At 45.1% G+C, this 22,414-nt stretch overlaps 2 protein-coding genes across 14 annotated transcripts in view; one reads left to right on the forward strand and one right to left on the reverse strand.

Annotated features, from left to right (window-relative positions):
• The window catches only part of UBN1 (ubinuclein 1), a 31,940-nt gene extending 11,651 nt beyond the window's left edge, over positions 1-20,289 (reverse strand). For 4 of the 5 annotated variants that reach the window (XM_069486964.1, XM_069486962.1, XM_069486966.1 and 1 more), the window contains exons 1-8: positions 19,567-20,289; positions 14,388-14,675; positions 10,043-10,129; positions 9,494-9,589; positions 9,010-9,144; positions 8,208-8,311; positions 7,087-7,525; positions 787-857 (exon numbers count right to left, since the gene is read on the reverse strand). In XM_069486964.1, the coding sequence (XP_069343065.1) occupies positions 787-857; positions 7,087-7,525; positions 8,208-8,311; positions 9,010-9,144; positions 9,494-9,589; positions 10,043-10,129; positions 14,388-14,636 (1,181 nt within the window). In that variant the 5' untranslated portion in view covers positions 14,637-14,675; positions 19,567-20,289. Of the gene's footprint in view, positions 1-786; positions 858-7,086; positions 7,526-8,207; positions 8,312-9,009; positions 9,145-9,493; positions 9,590-10,042; positions 10,130-14,387; positions 14,676-19,127; positions 19,185-19,566 lie in introns of those variants that run through there. The other variant, XM_069486963.1, reaches the window with a different exon arrangement.
• Positions 20,290-20,474: 185 nt separating this feature from the next.
• The window catches only part of GLYR1 (glyoxylate reductase 1 homolog), a 33,127-nt gene continuing 31,187 nt past the window's right edge, over positions 20,475-22,414 (forward strand). For 4 of the 9 annotated variants that reach the window (XM_069486968.1, XM_069486970.1, XM_069486971.1 and 1 more), the window contains exons 1-2: positions 20,499-20,536; positions 21,577-21,613. In XM_069486968.1, the coding sequence (XP_069343069.1) occupies positions 20,499-20,536; positions 21,577-21,613 (75 nt within the window). Of the gene's footprint in view, positions 20,537-21,576; positions 21,614-22,414 lie in introns of all 9 variants that reach the window. The other 5 variants (XR_011235317.1, XR_011235318.1, XR_011235319.1 and 2 more) reach the window with 3 other exon arrangements.

Here is a 22,414-nt window from a genome sequence, read left to right on the forward strand (position 1 = left end):
CTGACAGACCTCTCGCCCACATGGATGCCCGGGTACTCTGCAGTTCTCTCTCCCAGCACTCTTCCTGACCCAGTTCCCATCCGGCCAGGCAAGGCCATTTGCAAAGACACGCCCATGTCTTGACAACTGTTCTTACATATGCAAAGTCCTCTCTTGTTAAGCAACAAGCTTCCCCTGCTACATGGCGCAAGCAGGAGAAGAGCTGTAACGTTGAGGGGCCAGACACAAGGCTCAGATCTTCCTGGTTTAGATGTATGCATTTGCTTTTTTGCTTTGTAATCCAACTCACACAGCACAGTGTCTCAGAGGCCTGGTGGTCAGCAGAAGTGCTGTGGCCGAGGTACATGAGCACTAGGAGGAGCAAGCACGAGAGGACGATGACCAGGGTAGCTGAGAAGCACCTCAATGCAGAGAGCAGGCCCCTGAGGCCACCAACTTGTCTCTCATTCTTCTAGATTGTCAGAGACAGGCAGGCAACACCCTCTCTCTCTCTTCTCATCTCATACATGCCAAGAAATCCTCTTTCAACAGGCTGTGACTATCATATACAGTGTTCTATTAATGCCTGCTGCCTAAGATTAGGAAGGTCTTTCATTTCTGGAGAAAAATATTTAGTGTCCCTGTTTGTTTTTTAATAGAAAAACAAGAGTAAAACTGTATTAATCCAATTCTCCTTTTATCTAATTGGTGGTCACCTTTTTGGATTTCAATTGTACTCCCGTTCTCCCCTGGCTGGCCCCACCCAGGCACAGTAAAAGCAGACACAAGCAAACAAACGATACTCACTCTAATAGGATTCCATTAACATCCTGGGTGAAGAACTTCTGTCTGCTCTCTCCCTCGGCAGCTCTGGCAGCCTGGTTCACAGCAGACAGTAACAGCTGTTAGTGCACTTGCCCCATACAGCCCTCACACTCACCCACAGGCACAAGAGCCGTCACTCCGTAAAGAGCACCTGTCAATAAAATCCTCACCACCACCTTTCCCACTCTGCCCTAATCCCAGATTAAGTTCACCTGTGATCAGTATGCTTTTTTTTTTTTCAAACGCTGCTACAGCATCTGTGGTCTATCCTTCCCAGGACGTAAAACAACGTTCACATAAAAGAAAATCACATGCAGTCAAAGCAATCGTGATGCAGTTGGTCAGAGGCCAATCCAGCCAGCTACCTAACTCCTGTGCCCACACTCTATCAACTGCACGATGATTGGGATTTCCACACACTTACAGTAGAAAAACAGTCAAGAACTTCAACAAACCTACAAGATTTAAAGGCCTTCGTTATTGGTAAGTGATGATATCGATGTGTAACTTTAGTTAAATGCTAAAAGATATTATAATTCTTTGAAAATTCATAATCTACTTATGGTTTATCAAAATTCTATTACCCAGACATTTGAATAACACACCGTACTACCTATTAACACAAGACTGTAGGAGTTTAATATATAGTCTTCTTTTGCCCACCATGAGAACACAACACCCTGGAGAGCAAGCTTAGAGACCCCTGCAGCAGCCAAGACACTGGGCACAAAGGTCTGAAAGGCAAACCCTGAGAGTCTACTCCAGTGGTTCTCATACTTGGCTGCATGCTGGAGTTACATGGGCAGCTGTGCCTGTCCCAGACCAATCAAATCACAATCTCTGGGGACGAGTGCAGGCATGTGCACTCTCTAGATGCGGCCCAAGCACCAGTACTCCTTCTAAGTAACCCTGGTGAGGCTGACGTGCAGAGAGGGCTGGGAACCACTGATCTCAACCCAAGAGCTGCTGGTCTGAAGGCTTTAGGTGAAATAAAATTTCTGAACTCAGACTTGATGTTCAATAATGACAGCAAACAAGGGTGACAAGGTGACTAGAACAAAGGGATAAATCTTGATCAACCCCTCTGCAACTACAGACTGCTAACCTCCATCACCCGCTACTTGCCTTCCTCTCCTTGCATCCTCTGGGGTCCCTTTCAACCTCTCTGATTGCTCCATCTAAGCTCTGGACCAGAACTTACAATCATCTCTAAGTAATTCCCAATCACAGCCACCCCTTGGTATACTCGAGGGATTGGTGCTAAGAGCCCTATGTATACAAGAATCTGAGCATATTCAAGTCCCACGGTCGCCGCTGCGGAATGCAAGTATACAAAAAGTCAATCCTCCAGATCTGCAGTGCCCAACCCGCCGTGCCCAACCCCCGCCCTCCCCCCCCTCCCCATCTGTGGAAACATAGCCTTCCATAACTTAGGAACCAGGGAGCTGGCCGCACAGCAGGAGGTGAGCAGCGCAAGTGAGTATATTTACAGCCACTCCCCATCGCCTGCATCACAGCCTGAGCTCCAGCCACCTGCCACCTTCCACAAGTTCCATGGAAAAATTGTCTTCCATGAAACCGATCCCTGGCACCAAAAAGGCTGGGGACCACTGCTCCAGATTATGCCAAATCTTCATATAAGTGGACCCATGGAGTTCAAACCCTTGTTGTCCAAGGGTCAGCTGTACTTCTGTGAATGGATGAACCCCTAATATGCAAACTCAACTTAAGCCAGACCCGCTAGCTTCTGCTCTCCCTCCTGTGTTCCCCAATTCTGAAAATCACAGTCCAACCTTCTTAAATCCATCCACTCCCTTCTTTAGAACCCATCAGTGGCTCTTTCCAGGCCTAGAATCAAATCCAAACTCCTTCATGGGGTTTTAAGGGTCCCTCTAGGATATGGCCCAGCCACCCACCAACTCACCCAGCCTCAGCTCCGCTACCTGCCCTGACGTAAGGCCATCCTCCCCAGAGGGCTGGCCAAGCCTGCTGCCTCCAGGCCAATTCTTACGTGCCCCCAGAGAACTGCTCTTTTACCTCCAGTCTGCCTGTCCACCTGACCGTCGGCTCAGCTATCCAAACATCACAGAGCTTATGTCATTCTGCTTTGTCCTACAGTCTGCTGTTTACATCTCTGCTGGTCCACTTCCATAACAAGCTCACGAGGACAAGGACTGAATCTCATTCATCGATATTATTTCCCCAGCTGCCTATCACATGACAGATACTTAGTAAATGTCGACTGAGTGAATGGATGAATGAACAATCAGATGAACAGACAGCACTAAAAGAAGGCACACCAGAGGAAGAAAGGCTTAGTATCAAACAACCAAATATAACTTGGAGAAGATGCAGAACTCAAGCGTCCGAGATCCTCTGGCTAAAGGACAGCCCTCGAGATCAAAGTGGTGAAGTGGACAGACGGATAATGGAAGAAAGAAAGGGCATCACTTTTAATCCATTCATGGGCCAATTTCGTACACTTTCAGAAGCATTCGGAATTCTACCTTGGCACTTGGACGGTACTGGAATTATATCAGTCTGACAGAAAACAAAATGGAGTCACTCTTTTGCTTACACTTATACTGATGGTTATAAGATCCAGAAACACCTTAATAGTAATTCAGTCTAATTACTGTTAACATGTATTTCAAATGTCCCATTGTTTGTCAGACCCATCAACAACTTAAGTTGCCAATCAAATTTTATTTTTGGATAGCCATTTCTCCAATACTTCAGAAGCTTTCTCCCTATATAATCTTCAAAAAGATTTTTCTGAAGCCTTTTGAATTGCACAGACAATCTCTCTGAGGGTCTAGTTTTATACTGAAGATTATTAGTCAACTACTGTATTTTTAAGTAAATCTAATTAAAAGAGCAATTGGATATATATCTGATAGTCTTCCAGAAATAAGTGAGGTCCCTCACCCATAACAAGACACTCTTGTCCCAGGAGCTGCATAAATTAATCAATTCTAAATTAATTAGGAAATGAAGTTAAATCAAACGCCCCATCATGCTGATTTATAATAGTTCCAACAGCCTTTCAATGAGCTGTTTTATTATAAGAAAAGCTATTGCTGCCTTTTAGCACCTAGCTCAAAATCTCCTATACTGTACCTGTTTTTGCTGAATAGAATGAAATCTGGCATGACTTCCTTTTTAAAAAAGATCTAACAATCACACCTGTAATCCTAGCACTCTGGGAGGCCAAAGCTGGAGGATCGTTTGAGCTCAGGAGTTCAAGACCAGCCTGAGCAAGAGCGAGACCCCGTTTCTACTGAAAATTAGAAAGAAATCAGCTGGACAACTAAAAATATACAGGAAAATTTAGCCAGGCCTGGTGGCGCCTGCCTGCAGTCCCAGCTACTTGGGAGGCTGAGGCAGGAGGATCGCTTGAGCCCAGGAATTTGAGGTTGCTGTGAGCTAGGCTGACGCCACGGCACTCTAGCCCGGGCAACAGAGTGAGACTCTGTCTCCAAAAAAAAAAAAAAAAAAGAGATCAAACAAGTTGTTTTCTTTTTTTTTTGTTGTTGAGACAGAGTCTCACTTTGTTGCCCAGGCTAGAGTGAGTGCCGTGGCGTCAGCCTAGCTCACAGCAACCTCAAACTCCTGGGCTCAAGCGATCCTCCTGCCTCAGCCTCCCGAGTAGCTGGGACTGCAGGCATGCACCACCATGCCCGGCTAATTTTTCTATATATGTGTATATATATATATATTTTTAATTGTCCATATAATTTCTTTCTATTTTTAGTAGAGACAGGGTCTCGCTCTTGCTCAGGCTAGTCTCGAACTCCTGACCTTGAGCGATCCACCCGCCTCGGCCTCCCAGAGTGCTAGGATTACAGGCGTGAGCCACCGCGCCCGGCCCTAAACAAGTTTTTCTTTTTCCTACCTCATTCATCTTTGGATCCATCCCTCACTGCATTTCTTGTGATGCAGTTGTTCTCACGCCACAGAAGGGCAGAGTAGAGGAGAAGGTGGCATGGGGTATCTGTTTCATTTCTGGTCTTAGTATTGTCCCTGTTTTATGCCTGACTGAAGAGGACCGAAATAGGCCCAGGTCATCTGTTTGGCCCAGGCCAAGTAGCTGCCAGACTACAGCAAGACAATGGCCCGAGAGGGCACTGAACCTGAGCTTTCCCAGCATCTGTACTTCTAACAACTACGACAAATGATGCAATCAATGCACGTTAAGAGAAGATAGGGTGAGGCCATCAAATCACTGGATTCCCTGGGGCCCATAAAAATGCACAGTACAAATGAACAAGAATGAAAAATGGGCTAACATGAGAAGAAAACAGTAAACATAGCATGGGCATCCACCGAGGCGTCCACCTTGGAGGACCTCTTTGACATACGTAAGTTTTCAAAGATATTTTTTAAAATTTGGTAGACTGCAAAACAGGACCACAGCTCTTCCTGTGGAGAAATTCCTCCAACCCAGAGAAGTGCACTCCAGCTCCCCAATCCTTGGATCTGGGCTGCTCCTGTGACTTCCTTTGACCAAGAGTGTGCTAAAGTGATGCGATACACACAACCTCTAACGCTAGATCTCAAGGGCCCTGTGGCTGCCACCTTTACCCTTCTTGAGATGTTGCCCTGAGACCACCACACCCTGCAGGCCAAGATGACAGACAAGAAAGAGGCCCTGCCAGGACTCAGGCAAGCTGCCACCTGAATGCAGCCGCAAGAGGGAGCCCAGACAGGGTCAGGAGAGGAACCACCCAGCCAACCCAGGGTCAGGAGAAATGAATCGCTTATTAAGCCAAAGTTTTAGGGTAGACAGCAATAGAAACTGATACATGTATTATCTAAGACCAAGATTTAAAATCTAACCAATCTTACTATAAAAATAAATGAAATAAGAGAAAAACAGAAAAATAAGGGGAGTAAAAAATAAAGTGAGACACACGTAACACTGCTAATGCTACAGTTAAATACATAAAAGTTTAATTTAAATTTTAAAAATGCAATGTCCATTTTAAGATCTAGGATAGGGCTCCTTATTAAGGACCCAAATATCCACGTGTGACTTTTGGAACTATATGCAATTTTTATGTACAAATGCATTCTGTCCCTGCGAAGACTATCCTTCCCAGCAGACGCTCAACAGATCTGGGGGTCCAGCGCACTCACGCGCACACGCAGCGGGGCTCTGAGTGCTCCAAGCGCAAGGCCCTGGTTGCAACAGAGTACCTAGGGACCCTCTAGAATAGCATTAAGTAAATTTCTAGAATACGCCTCCTCTTTATTGCAACCATTAAAAGTGATGAGGGCTTTATAATATTTATTAACTGAAAAAAGCAGGAAATAATTATTCACAACTACAATTACAACTGCATAAAAACATACATATACAGGCTAGAAAGGAATATGCAAATTGAAATTGTTTTTAGATTGGGATAAATCCCATATACTCTCCACCCCTTTTCCAAAGTTTCTTTTTTTTTTTTTTTTTTTTTTTGAGACAGAGTCTCGCTTTGTTGCCCGGGCTACAGTGAGTGCCGTGGCGTCAGCCTAGCTCACAGCAACCTCAAACTCCTGGGCTTAAGCAATCCTACTGCCTCAGCCTCCCGGGTAGCTGGGACTACAGGCATGTGCCACCATGCCCGGCTAATTTTTTCTATATATATTTTAGTTGGCCAGATAATTTCTTTCTATTTTTAGTAGAGACGGGGTCTCACTGTTGGTCAGGCTGGTCTCGAACTTCTGACCTTGAGCAATCCACCCGCCTCGGCCTCCCAGAGTGCTAGGATTACAGGCGTGAGCCACCACGCCCAGCCTCCAAAGTTTCTTAGTGCTGTCATAGGAGAAAGGCAAGGTGAAGACTGAAGTATCAATATCAACTTCATACTTGAACATGGCACTTTCAAACCAGAACAGCTGCCTCTCCTGGTCACCGCCTTCCCACCAGGACCCAGCCCACCTTGTCTGTGGCATCCAGAACCCTGCCATTGTCATGCCCAAGAGCTGACACTTGGCAACCACTGAGGAGGGACAGCTTGCCAAACAGGGTGTCCACCCAGTGCAGCGTTCTTGCACCATAGCCCAGCACTGTTTGAGGTTATACCATTTCATTGCCACTAAATTTGTCCCTGTCTTTCCCAAGAAAGTACACGCTTCCTCACTCAGGATGAGCAGAGAGCTTGGAAAAAGCTTACACGTTAACTGCCAACTCACTACCGGTTTCTCTGGGCATCAAGCTTCACACGGTGCAGAACCAACGTCAATCTGCCCGAACCGCTTCCAGGAAAGCCCAGCCACACAGTGTCACCATACCTGAGCCAGCTCCTTAACGCGCTTCTCCAGGGGTGCTGGCAGGCCTTCAGGGAAAGAAGAGGGCTGCCTGAATTCCTGGTCCAATCCCACCCCAAGGGAATCGCTTCCATCATCCATGTCACGGAAGGGGCTGCCTTCTGGAGACTCACTGAGCAGCTGCTCCAGGTCCAAATCAGTCAGCGAGTCCATGGCAGTGGCCGCCTGGAGCAAATCGTTGTCAGAAGCGGAGCCGAAGAGCGAGAGCAAGGGGTCGGAGGTGCCCTCCAATTCCCGCAGGCCCTGAGCTTCCACTGACGAGACCGCTATAGGCTTGTGCTCCTCCTCCCTTTTTTTCTGAGCCTCTTTCTCCTTCTGGAATTTCTTTAGCATCTCTTTAACGCATAAAGCCCCAGAATACTTCTTTTTCTTCTTCTCCTTACTGGCATTGAGGGCTGTGAAGCTACAAGCAAGAGGGAAACTGGTTACTCCAGCTGCAGGACACCTCCAAAGGGAAACTGTCCCAGGGCAATGGTCTCCGGGAGAACCTCAGTCACAGTCCACCCTGTTATCACTCCTCCCTCCTCTTGGCATATGGAGATCGTTCTTGCTGAGACCAAAGCTTGAGAGTTAATTCAGGTTAGCAACACAGTGTCACATAATGCTAAATTTCCGATGGGTTTTTAGAAACCACTGCCAGGCTGAAATAAAAGGTTGCAAGGGGTGGGGGAGAGGGGAGCAAGAAAAGTATTTAAAGGGAGAAAGCAGGAGCAGCAGAGAACAGCAGCAACTGGAAGAGCAGCTGGGGTGAGACCGAGAGAGGAGAAGGAAGCATGACCACAGAAGACAAAGGCAACAGCAGAGACAGAAGCAGAACTGGGGCGGGGAGAGGAGTGCCCAAGAGAACGAGAAACATCAGCAGTCACACACTGACAGAAATAGCTGCCAACACTGACAGTGGAACTATCTGACACACAGAGAGGTGAGCGTCTATGCCCGGAATGGCACTGCGGGAGGTGTGAGGAGCACAGGAAGGCCAGGCCGGCCGCCTCTTCTGAAGCTGTGGGGAGGAGGTGAGTCAGCTCCCAGGTGTCCTGCCCTAACAGTTCAGACTTTATCCTAGCAAAGAAGCTGCTGCCTCTCACCCGGCTTTGGAAAACTTGGACTTTTTCGATTTCTTCTCCTTGTCATAAGTGTCATCTTTTTTCTTCTTCTTTATCTTCTCACCACCTTCCTTCAACTTCCGCTTCTGAGAATTAAAGACAAGGCACAGTTACACGGCTCCCTAACTCAGGGAGCAAGTGCACTACACAGCACTGGCCTTGCTCCGCCCAGGGCACATCCTGAGACCTGTCTTATCTCTTCTATGAATAAAAGCTCTCAGAGATCAGTCCCTGGACCACAAACCCACAGCATTCCCACTGACAGTGTCTCCTGGAAACACCCAGGGCTGAGACAACAGCGGCCATCCTGAAGCCTGAAACCTTTCTAGTTTGAAATAAGCTACATGTAGGCCCTACGTCTTGTTTTAAACACACAGGCAGAGGTAGACAGATTGTAAAACATACTCATCTTAAGGCTGACTTGTTTTCAGTGGGATGACAGCCCTGGGAACTGAGGTCCTCTACATGTCCACAGAAGAGGTCCAGCAAGGGTGGCGCATACTCCCTCACTCCATACCCTTCACTGCTCTCGCCCCACCCTGTGACCACCTGGAGAAACGACCCCTGCTGAGCCTGCTGGGACACCATGTGATGTGGACACCACAACCAAGAGCTGACCAGAGCCCCTCAAGTTCATGTCTCCTTGTCACGGCACACGTGGTGCCTTTCCACCAGCCTCCTGAGCCACATCCTAAACCGTCGCATATTCTGGTGAGTCACCTACTCATCTGCTAGGGTCACAGCAAAAAGCATTTCTGAAATCCAAAAGGGAGCACGTTCTAACCTTGGGAGACTTTTTCTTCTTTTCTTTAATGAAGTCATCCTCAGATTCTGATGCTTGTCTAAACTGCAGGGTTCCCGAGTTAATGTAAAATCCTCCATACTTTGTAGTCAAAGAAGCAGGAACAAGTTCATCATACTGAAGGGGGGGAAACAAACTGTCAGCTCCAAGTTCTAGTTCTATAGTCCAAAGGTGCAAAGCAGGTCTCAAGAGAGATGTGACTGTTTCTTTGTCACACTTCCAACAGCATGCTAAGCCATCCTTTTGGTCAATCATGAAATGTCCAAGCTACAGGTGTTTTGGACAGATCTGGTTATCATTTTCAGATGAGGAAACTAAGGCCCAGATCAAGAATGTCACTTCCTCTCTCATCAGTGCTGCTACTGCCTCATGCTAGGGAGAGGGCAAGCCCACTCCGACCCCACCACCAGCTTCCAGGCCATCAAAAGGAGGAGCTAGTGATAGCGCCCTTTCATTAACTACTTACCGCCTCAGAGTTATCGATGAAGGAATCAGATTCATCATAACCGTACCCCATATCAATCAAGTCCTGTATTCGGTCTTTTCTACGTTTCTTTCCACCCTAAAATTTAAAAGCAACAGAACATAAGCTTTTTGATAAATACACAGAATTGCTGCCTTGAACTTCATCAGCTAGTGATTAAACCCTGTAACACACTGCAATAGTCTCTCTCACACCACCCCTCCAAAATACTCCTTCCCTAAAGACCTTTCCACATAGCACAGATGTTATCTGCATAAAATGGTCTCTCATGCTTCATACCTAAACATTTTCTCCAAGGCAGGTAACAGGCCGTTCTTGTTCATTTGCTCAGCGCCACACACTAGCTCTACCATATGCCTTTTCTGTACCTCAATGCATTTGTTTAATAGCTGCATTCTGTTCTCTCCAAGCTCTATGCTTTATTTCCAGATAAGTGGTGATTACATGATATTCCACTAAGGGAATATGGAAATGTCTAGAAACCTCTCCTACCCTATGAGGTTGTTTTATTGCCCAAGAGAGAAATCTTACATATTTTTCTTCAAATTTCCGGGCAAGGGCCTCCACTTTATGCCTTTCCTTTTCTTCGTCATTGAAAGGATCTGAGAGATCTTTCTTCTGTAAAGAAACCATTACACAAAAAATAAATCACAAAATATTCCCACATTCCTATTCACTGAACGTTCACTGACTACTCAACACCTATAAACTGCATAATAGAAACTGTTTTTCAGGCCAGGCATGGCAGCTCATGCCTGTAATCCTAACACTCTGGGAGACCGAGGTGGAAGGATAATTTGAGGTCAGGAGTTCAAGACGACCCTCAGCAAGAGTGAGACCCCATCTCCACTGAAAAGGGAGGGAAATTAGCCAGACAACTAAAAATAGAAAAAATTAGCTGGGCGTAGTAGCGCACACCCGTAGCCCCAGCAACTTGGGAGGCTGAGGCAGGAGGATTGCTTGAGCCCAAGAGTATGACGTTTCTGAGAGCTAGGCTGACGCCACAGCACTCTAGCCCAGGCAACAGAGCAAGACTCTGTCTCAAAAAAAAAACAAAACAAACAAACAAACAAAAAAACCAAACACACACAACTGGTTTCCAGAAAAAGACAGGATATATACTTACATCTCATCAGTGTTTATCTTAATTGTTTAAAAAACTAAAAGTTCCACTCATGTAATTCAGCAAAACTTGAGTCAATGCCTACAACCGCCCACCACAGCACAAGGGACTGTAGGGCTTCAAACACAGCCAAGGGCCTTTAGTCAGGGGTGCTCAACCTATACACAGCTGTGATCAGTACAGTGGATCTCCTCTGGAACCCTAAAATTTACTTTATGCATTTAAAAACATTCTAAGAAGGGGTTGATAGGATTCACCAGACTTCCCCAATAGCCAATGGCTCAAAATAGTTAAGAGCCCACTGAATGCAGTGCAAGTTCTTAAGAGCTATTGCGCCTTACTGTTTAGAAAAGTGGTCTGAACCTGCACTTCTCTCAGGGCTGCCAAAGTCGAATCCAGGTTTATGGAACTCCCTATCCTTAAAAGCCTATCCTTAAAGGTCTATCACCTCCCTTTTGTCCTCCCAATATCAATACTCACTCCAAATGTTTTTGCAGGCAGTCTTCCAAAGTTTATTTCTATTCTATAAGCTCATTCTTGCATTTTTCTCATCAAGTAAATTTTCAAATTCCTTAGCTTCTTGAGCAAGGAATCTTAATTTTAATATTGTACCAAATATGCTTAAGACTTTAAGGCAGACCAAAAACACTAAAGACTGAATGCTTTTTGAAAACAAAACTTTCTCATCTCATCCTCCCATCTCTGCCTACTGAAATCCCACCTACCTACAAAGGATCAGTTAAATGATTTATGGTATATACATATAACAGGATATTACAGAATAATATGTAATGAACACACCACAAATAAGTGGTATTTAAAACGTGCTTATCTGTACAAATCTTCTAATTTTTCTACGATCACATATAACTTGAGTTGTTAAAATAATTTTAATAAATCCCAATCTTGAGCAGCACTGGATTCAATGTGTACTCCTTAATGCCCTGCAAACAGTAGTCTTCCAATAATATTTCCTGACTGTATGAAGATCCAGCTCTGTCCAAACACAGCATCCAGTATGTAAGCTCTCTTCTGTCCAAGCCCACGAGGGCTTGTATTTGCACCAGACTTAAACGATGACCACACCGTAACTTCCATTACCTATGTTGGTACAAGTCTCCTAAAACATCTACACTATTACAAGTTGCTTTGGGACTGGTAACAGTGTCTTCTCCCCCTTTATGTAGTCTTCAGTGTCCAGCACAGTGTCTTCACATTGTAGGAATTACACGATAAATGAATTTATGCACAAATGTATCAGATTTAACTGTACTTCTAATGCTGTAGAGTAGATCCACAACAATTGAGGAGTTCTGAACCTGAAGTCAGGAATGAATCCCCTGAAACTGGATCCAAAGTTCTGTGTGCTCCATGCCACCTTTTTCCGCAATAGAGAAGGGCATTTGGAGCCCAAAATATGTAACATCAGAGCACCGAAGTTCTAATTTCTGAACTAGACTTTCACTGAACATCTACTGACTTGGTTTGAGCTTATAAATAACCAATCACTGCCACTTTCTCTTCCTCTCAAGGAAAGAGACACGTCCTACTAGAAAAGGGACTGTGAACAGATTTGAAATTCTTTCTTTCTCATCTTGCCCACTGGCCTTTATGTAACTGGCAGACCCTTGATACAGATTCATTGGTTTCCATTCCAGCAATCAGATCTCAATCAAGGAAACACATTTTTATCTGAGCTAAGAAAAGTGGGTAAATCTTCTAACCATACTCCCCTCACTAAACAGCACAACCCTGAATGAGACTGACAGCACCTGGCATAGCCTCATCCCCATTTCACTAAGAGCCACTCTAGAGATCAGAATGTTGCAGTGGGTCCCACTTACCTTTTCCTCAGAGCCTAGCATAGTGCACAGGTATACAGTAGGGGCTTAAAAATGCTCTTCACTTAGCTCCTACCCATACTGTATGATTCCTACACATAAAATACAAAAACATGCAGAATTGATCTAAGCTGTTAGAAATCAGGACAGTGACAGCCTATGAGGTTTGGCGTAGCGTTCAGGAAGGGCAGGAGGATGGTATCTGGGGTCCCATAAATATATTCTGTGACCCAGGTGCAGGTTACATGGGTGTGTTGAGTTTGTGAAAATCCATCAGGTTGTGCATTTGTCAAATGTGCAGTTTTCTTACGTACATAATTCAATAAAAAAGTTTTGAACAGTTAACGAATTACCAAAACAACAGTAATAGTTGAAGCTGCATAATGGGCACATGGGTGCTGCTTATGTTATGTTCTTTACCTCTGTGTATGTTTGAAAGTTCCATACTAAAAAGTAAAGCAAATCTGCCAGGAAAATAGATCACTTAAAAAACATTTCAGGCTGGGCGCAGTAGCTCACGCCTGTAATCCCAGCACTCTGGGAGGCCGAGGCAGGAGGATCGCTCAAGGTCAGGAGTTCGAGACCAGCCTGAGCAAAAGCGAGACCCCGTCTCTACTAAAAATAGAAAGAAATGATCTGGACAGCTAAAATTATATATATAGAAGAAAATTAGCTGGGCACGGTTGTGCATGCCTGTAGTCCCAGCTACTCGGGAGGCTGAGGCAGAAGGATTGCTTAAGCCCAGGAGTTTGAGGTTGCTGTGAGCTTAATGCCATGGCACTCTAGCCCAGGCAACAGAGGGAGACCCTGTCTCAAATAAATAAATAAATAAATTTATTTAAAAAATCAAACTGATTTTTCAAACGTCTGAAGGCTACAACACAATTCCGGCAAAAAACAAAATAAAAATTTTAAAAAGTGTTTTTAAAAAGGCAGAAACAGGTTTCTATCCATCCAGGTAAAGGAACTACCCAGAATATTACTGCTTAGAAGAAATGAGCAGTCTGTGTCTTTTCTCGTCTTTCTTTAGAATCCTAGAATCTTGCAGAGAGCAAGATTCTCTTGGAAATGGAAAACGTCTAGCACGGAATTCCAACACTGGAACAGTCAGGGTCTAGTTTCACTTACATGTAACATTTATAACCTGGGCATGAAAAATTTATTGTTTTTTTTTTGTTGTTGTTGAGACAGAGTCTCACTTTGTTGCCCAGGCTAGAGTGAGTGCCGTGGCGTCAGCTTAGCTCACAGCAACCTCAGACTCCTCGGCTTAAGCGATCCTACTGCCTCAGCCTCCCGAGTAGCTGGGACTACAGGCATGCGCCACCATGCCCGGCTAATTTTTTCTATATAGATTTTTAGTTGTCCATATAATGTCTTTCTATTTTTAGTAGAGACGGGGTCTCGCTCAGGCTGGTCTCGAACTCCTGACCTTGAGCGATCCACCCGTCTCGGCCTCCCAGAGTGCTAGGATTACAGGCGTGAGCCACCGCGCCCGGCCTGTTTTTTAATTTGTACTAATTAGTCACAATTTAAATTAGCTTCATATGTGCCATACAATTTTCTGTGGCGTAAATCAGGAGATTGGTTCTAGAAAGAATTCTCTCCCTTCATGCACAGAGGCAAGACCAGCAAACCTCGTGCTTGCTTTGGGTGAGTGATATGATCTTAGGGCGGCCAAAGCCTTGCTAGTCTTGCTTCCTCACTACAGAAGCACCATGTGCACACACTGACACCTGTACATTAGGTCTGCAGAGTGACTCTGGGGACACTGAAGTGTACCTTGGGCAAGTGTTATGATCTTGAGGTGGCCAAAGCCTCGCCAGTCTTGCTTCCTTACTACAGAAGTCCATGTGCACACACGGACACCTGTACATTAGGCCTGTAAAGTGCCTCTGAGGACACTGAAGTGTACCTTGTCTCCAGGTGGAAGGCCTTTCACCTTCCCTCGTATATTCTTCACCAACTCTGGGTAGAAGAACTCTGGGCAGCGTTTGTGATCTGGTTCAAAGAGGGTGAGTGTAATCCGAACAGCTGCTGCAGCCGGCTCACAGTCCTGATGCTGCTCTGCTCCCCCAACCTCCTCTTTCCGGGACTTCTTCAAAAACGCAGGATTCAGAGAACCTGGGAGAGAGGTGAACTGGACCCTGTGGGGCTCCGACATGGCTACCAACAAGGCTTAGCAGGTGTCACTGCATGGCTTCTGTTAACATTGAAAAGAAGGGCCAGGTCAAACAAAGATGATAAAAATAATAATTTTCCTGTCTAGTTGTACAGAATTTAAGTTTTGTCCCCTCAGTTCCCATTTTACCAAAAAATACAGAATTAGCTTAAAAGAACTTCACTGTCAAGAAAAATCCATTGTTAAATTTACTTTATCATTTTTTGTTTTTCTGCTTAAATAACATTCACCTTGAAATTTTTTAATATATGAAAATCACCCCAAATATCATCATTCAGAGTTAGTCACTGTTTAGCATACTTCCTTCCAGTCTTTTATTCTAAGCATCTACACTAGATCCTTGACCTCAGAGAACTCATACTGACAAAGCCTTAAGAAATCTCAAAATTGGCTAGGCATGGTGGCTCACACCTGTAATCCTAGCACTTTGGGTGGCCAAGGCAGGAGGATTGCTTGAGGTCAGGAGTTTGAGACTGGCCTGAGCAAGAGACCCCATCTCCACAAAAAATAGAAAAATTAGCAGTCATGGTGGTACACCTGTAGTCCCAGCTATTCAGGGACTGAAGCAGGAGGATCTCTTGAGCCCAGGAGATTGAGGTTGCAATGAACTATGATGATGCCACTGCATTCTAGCCCAGGCAACAAAGTGAGACCCTGTCTCAAAAATAAATACATAAAAATCTTAAAAAATAAAAATAAAAAAGAATCCTCAAAATTGCAAGGACCACTAAAAAATTCATTTCCCACTTAATTTATCCAATGCTTTTTTTCTTTTCTGGCTGAGAATAATCTTTCTTAAAACCTCTTTATTTTCATCACCAGCAGTTTACTTTCACTTGGCGCCAATTTTCACAATCACAAAGCTTTTATCAGCTAATAGAAGGTACTGCCTACCCTGGGATAGTAAAGAACCAATAGTTCAGGAGGGGTGTGGCTAGGCTCACTTCCGAACAAAGTTACAAGCCCCTGAGCATCCTTGTCCCACCACCAAACACTGGCGTTGGCAAAGTAATAAATTATTACATGCCAAAGACCTTCAAAGTCACTTGGGAATGGTCAAAGAATTTGAATCCCAGAATTTCAAATATTTACAGAATAGAAATATGCAAATACATGCCATATACATATATTTTGTGTGTCCTTCATGTATAATTTTGTGTTCTACTTTTAAAAGCACATTCTAGGCCAGGCACGGTGGCTCACACCTGTAATCCTAGCACTCTGGGAGGCCGAGGTGGGAGAATCGTTTGACGTCAGGAGTTTGAGACCAGCTTGAGCAAGAGCGAGACTCCCGTCTCTAGTAAAAAATAGAAAGAAATTAGCTGGACAACGAAAAATATATAGAAAAAATTAGCCGGGCATGGTGGCACATGCCCGTAGTTCCAGCTACTTGGGAGGCTGAGGCAGAAGGATTGTTTGAGCCCAGGAGTTTGAGGTTGCTGTGCGCTAGGCTGACACCACGGCACTCTAGCCAGGGTGACAGAGCAGGACACTGCCTCAAAAAAAAAAAAAAGAAAAGAAACACATTCTAGTGTGAACTTTCTAACATATCAATAAATAAGGATATTCACTGGTGCCTTGTTTGTAGAAAAAAAATGATGGAAGCAACCTGAATGCCCAGCAATCAGGGAATGGTAGATTATGTTGTAACTTTATTATTGACTTGTAAGGGCTACTGATTTTATATTTATAGGTTATAACATTATAAATGTATAATGTCTAACATATCTTTTATAAGTCTTTTTCCTGTTTTGCTATTTACTAATAACTTTGCTTAGAATGAGGTATGATGAAAGAAATGTTAACTTTTGATGCAGTGAAAATTAGACTCTTTTTCCTATGACTCATTTCTTTTATGCCCAGAATGCTCTTCTCCAGCCAGTTCTTATAAAAGAATTTACCTATACGGTCTTTTACAGATACATTTTTCACAGTTAACTCTTTAATCCTACTTGAATTTACTCTGCTATAAGGTATGAGGAGAGGCTCTAATTTGGTCTCTTCCAGCAATCACTACATAATCCTTTCACCTGCTGATTTGGCATATATCATATAGTAACATGATAGATGTCTAAAGTCTATTTCTGAAATCCATCTGTTGTATTAATCCAGCATTCAGAGATTCTTCAACCAGTACTGCACTGTTTTGAAAAGTTTTATGGTATATTTTAATATCTCAAATTAAAACTTCACCTTTATTATTCTTTTCAAAATAATAGTTGGCTATTCCAGCTTATTTACTATTTTGGCAGGTTCCCAAAAAAAGCTCACTATATTTTAATTGTAAATAAATTACAATTACGAATTCAGGAAAATTTGTATATATCATACATATCCATATATATGTAGATATTGTTTGTATATATCCAATATTGGTTCTTCCCATTATGATACAAAATTCCAATCTATAAGATCAAAGAACAAAGTATCTAAAAATGAAGAGTTAAAATAATTCCAATCAAGCAGCAAAGTGAGTAGCAGTAAAGCAGGCTGGCAGTGCAAAAGACCATCGACCAACATGGACCAAGATGTTGAGATTCCCCTAAAAGAAACCCTTAAGCCCCTCGGGACACTTGTGATACACTGAGTTGTAAAAATAAATCCCAGCTGGAGGATTACAGGTGCGCCACTGATAAAGCACGCACAGTCTCACTGGAAGAAGGAAATCAGACAAGTTAACCAAGGGATGTAGGAAGGTCATCCTGGAAGTGGCAACCAGGTCCTAGTGTCCATGTCTAGGCAGTAATTTAAAAATGTAACTTTATCTCAGTCCAAGTTTTAGAGACTACAACTTCAGTCCACCTAAACGCTAAAACTGCTCCTCTCAACTGCGTAAGTGACTTTGCAAGCCTGACAAGGTATACAAACAGGACTAGAGGATGAAGTAAATCAACCCTTTAGTATATTAACACTTATAAGTTAGATTTTGGGTTGTTTGTCATCATCATCATAATGTGCTGCTGTTACTAAGCTGTTTAAAACATTTAAGACAATCCAATATATTAAAGAATGACATGTTAGAACAACAATTTTAATCCAAAATGCTTAAGAAAACATAATTAAGTTCGAAAGTGTTAGCATTTTTAAAAGAAACCTTACATTTACACATTTATTAGACTCACAAGGGTTGCTTAAGTCCTTGGAAAGATTTTACTATTAGGCTTATAAATTCACCTCTTTAGAAGTTTGAAATATATGAGAGAATCAAAAACAAAGTTTTAAATGCAGTTTAAAACCTTTAAGAAACTTTTAATTCACTTTGTAAAAAGAATTAAGGGAATTTAACCTGTTAAACTGTGCCTTAATTTGTCAAAGTTCAAGTATTTGTGTTTTTATATAAACATTCTTAGATTTGTAATAAAACAAGATTTGTGAGTAAAACTTAAAAGACTTAAAAATAGCTAAGTATTTAATTCTCGGTTTGTGGGGGGGGTTTTTTTTTTTTTTTTTTTTGAGAGAGTCTTGCTCTATTGCTTGGGCAAGAGTGCCGTGGTGTCAGCCTAGCTCACAGCAACCTCAAACTCCTGGGCTCAAGCAATCCTCCTGCCTCAGCCTCTCGAGTAGCTGGGACTACAGGCATGTGCCACCATGCCCGGCTAATTTTTTTCTATTTTTAGTAAAGATAGCGGTCTCACTCTTGCTCAGGCTGGTCTCGAACTCCTGAGCTCAAGAGATCCTACTGCCTCAGCCTCCCCGAGTGCTAGGATTACAGGCGTGAGCCACAGCACCGGGCCATAGTTAAGTATTTAAAAACTCAACATTAATGAGTTGCACGTTATTCACCACACCCAGCCATAGCTCAGTATTTAAAAACTCCACGAGTTGCACGTTATTCTAAGTATAGCATTCTACACACAGAAACAGTCCTCTTAAACCTCAACTGATGTTACTGAGAAAATGCTAGCCTCCTTTGTATTTCAGGTTATGCCCAGAATCGTATAGTTATTGTAAATACATTCTTTTAACCATTATATTTTCAAACTGATTATTGGTGAAACAAAAAAACTAAATTATGTGTGTTTGTAATTAGTCCCTTTACTGAAGTCTTTCCTTTATTTCCCCAGAGTAGAGAGAGCCACTTTACTGAATTCTTACATATTAATGGTTTTCTCTTTTTTCCCCGCAAAATAGGCAGTCCCATCGTCCACAAGAATAAGAATTTTCTCTTCCTTTTCCTGAAAAATTATATTTGTTTTTGTTTCATGTCTTATTGCATTGGCTAGAACTTCTAAGACAATATTAGACGATATACTCTTTGCCACGTTCCTGACTTTAACAGGAATGCCTCCAGGTTCAGTGCAATGGTGACTTAAGAGTCATTTCTTATTAAGTCATTAATATATCCCTCAATTTCTTAACAATTCAGAATTTTTAAATTAATGACATGTTGAATTTTATTATTTCTCATAGCCTTAAATACACTTTAAAAATCAGTTTGTCTTAAAAACACAAACACGGAGTAAATAACAGTACCTTTAGCTAATTCATGGTACTTCAGGGAAAATGGTCTCCAAAAAAAAAAACAAAAAACAAAAACGAGGCTGCGGGACAAGCCAGTACGCTTAAAAACAAAAACTTACAACTAAAGGCACTGGTAGGACCCAAAGCCTCCAGGAAATGCGTGTGGACCCGCCGCCACCTTTTCAAGCAGGCGTTGACTCTTCAACCTTTGACTTAGACACGTTGGAGTCTGTACCTTGCATTGAGATTTTTCTGTAAAATTTTGTTTCTACCTGGTGTACCGAAGTTAGGGCAGTGGCTGTGCTCAGCTGCAGTTAGTTCCCAGTTAATGGTTCCGTTTTAAGGTACCCAAATTATGCCTGGCATCTGTCTTCCTGTTGTCACAACTTCTTCTAAAGTGAAAACCGCAGCAAGCCTAACGAGAGAACCCTGTCCCGATCACGACACGCACCTTTGTCCCGAGCGCCGACGCGGGCCGTAGACGTCCCCCCGCGGCGGTCCTCATACCGACCCGGGATCCCGGGCTGCGGCACAGCTAGCGGCCAGCTCCCGAGCCATGCCTCCGGGCGGGCGGCCGGCCCGTGCCGCGGCCCATGGCCCGGGGGAGCCTCGTCAGCGGCGCCGCGCGCCGGCCCAGGAGGAAGCGGAGAAATGCCAACTCGGTGTCCGGGAAGCAACTCGGGGCACAACGGTGAGGCGGCCACCGAGCGCCCTGGGAGAACTTGCCGCGCGGGACCCGACGCTCGGACGCTGCCTCCGAAAGCCGGCCGTCGAGAAGAGCTCTCCAAAGAACCCAGGCGGCGGGACGGACGAGCGCAAACACCGGGGCCTCTCGGGCTGCGAGCGGCCGAGCAGAGCCCGCCGGGCGCGGGACCCCAGGCTCGGGCGGACGTTGACTTCCAGGCCGCGCCGAGGTCCGTCCGGGCAGCTACTGGGCGCAGCGACGGGGCCAGCAGGCGCCTCGAGCTCGGGAATGGCTCCGGGGCCCTCGCCAGACCAACGGCCGTAACGGAAGCGCCGAGGGGGTGGGGGACTGAGTCCAGGGCCCAGGAGCGGGACGGGCCGCAAGGCCGGCTCCCTCTGGCGCTCGGCTGGCCGCACCGTCGCCGCCGCCGCCTCAGACCGCGGGCGCTCCGTTGTCACGAGCCGGAGGGAGGGGGAAGGAGCCGGGAATCTCAGCGCTCCGGCGCGCGGACACCGCGGCGCCCGCGTCACGTGCCGCTCAGCCGGCCAATGAGCTCGGCCGAGCGCGGTGACGTCAGAGCAGCGGCGTGGCCGATGACAGCCGGCCCCCGTCACGTGGCCGGGCGCACTCCAATGGGCGGTGCCGGGGCGACCTGATGTTCCCGGCGGCCCGTGCGTCGGCGGTGGTTGGGTGGTAAGATGGCGGCTGTGAGTCTGCGGCTCGGCGACTTGGTGTGGTGAGTCCAGGCGGCCGGGCTAACAGAAACGCTCCGGGGAGCTGCCTCGCTGGGCGCGGGGCTAGCGGGCAGCCCCGGAGCTGTCTGTATGCGCTCCAGACCGCGGAATGAGGGGAACACAAGGTGCCGGCTCTTGCGAGCGACGCCGGGCGGAAGGGGCAGTCCAGCCCTGGGGGACTGAGGCCGAGGGTGGCCACGGCGGGCCCGGACTATGAGGCCGCCCGAGGGAGGGCTGCACTCGGGGCTCAGACACCGGTGGCGCCTGCGAAGGGAAACCCTCGGTGCTGCCCGGCTTCCGCGGACGCCAGGTCCCGGGATCGTGCTGGGGCTTCCTGGAAAGCAGGAGAGCCGGGGAATTCGCGGGGCCATCTCGCTAGGGCAAGTCCGTCAAAACCTTCGTAAACGATGGAACCGACCTGTGCGGGCGGCTCGGCCGGGGGTGTCTAAACCGGACTGCTGGCGCTGTCCCGTGAAGAAACGGAGAGGGGACTTCTCCTTTGCAACTGATGGCTTGGCAGTGATCAGTGCCGCCTTGGGTGCCTCTCGTGGTCTGCTTCTGTGTCCCAGACAACCACTGGAACCAAGACTGACTGTCACCGCCTCTTTCGAGCTGCGTAGCTTGTTTCTCCTCCCAGAGGGAGGCTTGTATTAGCATTTGTCAAAGCCGGGCTGGTCTCCTGTTGAATTATACCAGACTTTGTAAAGGGAAGTCTGTGTTTACAGAGAAACTCCCCGCCCCCGTCATTGCAAAGCTTTAGACAAGTGATTCTTGACCATTTTGTTGTTCTGTATTCCTTGTCAACAGAAGAATGCACATAAGTTATGCACATACGTATACATATGAAGAAATGGAAATGCATTCTATTTGTTAGAGTCTTGGGACCAGCTGTGCAAGCCAGATTAAGAACTGTTTGCTAGCTTTTGTTCTGGCACTTGAGAGTGCCAGAAGAGATTTAGAAAAATAAATTGTGTATTGAGTGGGTTGAAGGCGATGGACTGGCTTTTCCAGGGCAAGTGGTGACTCTTTGTGTTTTCTCTAGGGGAAAACTGGGCCGGTATCCTCCTTGGCCAGGAAAGGTGAGTGTCTTGCTACTAAAGGAAGCTATCTGAAGTTGAGTTTGAGGAGGTGGGGAATATAACATGCATTCCCCTCAATTTCTAGCACTGAGTTAACCTGGGCCCATTCAAATAATACTTAGAATTTTCTTTTCTCTAATGTCAGTTATTTTAGAGAAGATAATACACTGTAAACCAGATCTTTAATCTGCAGTACATCCTTATTTCTTGAATCAGAGGTTTGCCATTTTTTAACCCCAGAAATCAATTCTAATTTGAATTTGGCTTTATGCTTAAATCTGACAAAAGGAGAAAAAAATAAATTCTCCAGGAAGAGAGAAATCTAAATGTAGGTTAGTGAAAAGCCAAAGTATTTTTGTCCCAACTAAGTTTAACTCTTTTTTCCATGTTACCATATGTGCTGTTCCAGTGCATCTTTGCAGAAGTTGGCATTCCAGATTTTGCATGAGGTGAAAGCTACCATAGCTTTCCAAATGTTCTGTTTTTATATTGCTAGGAGCCCAGGAAATGTCTTTACACTATTTGCAATATGGTTATTTTCCGTGCTCAGTTATCGTTTATTTTCACTATTACCTGTCTCAGCTCTTCCTGAACAAGAAGTATTTTGAAGTGTCTTCTACATTTCTTCAGTAATGACAGGGTCACACTATCGGAGAAATGATGTTGATCTTAGTGTTAACTGCTTGTAAAACAGGGCCATTGTGTCTACTGAGTACTGTGCTAACTGTTAAATATAGAGAACTTCTAGAATATTTGCACATTTCCACACATCTCAGTAGAAAAGTGCTAGGTTTGGGCAAG

This window comes from Eulemur rufifrons, chromosome 14, assembly GCF_041146395.1.
Source record: "Eulemur rufifrons isolate Redbay chromosome 14, OSU_ERuf_1, whole genome shotgun sequence".
NCBI classification, from domain to species: Eukaryota; Metazoa; Chordata; class Mammalia; order Primates; family Lemuridae; genus Eulemur; species Eulemur rufifrons.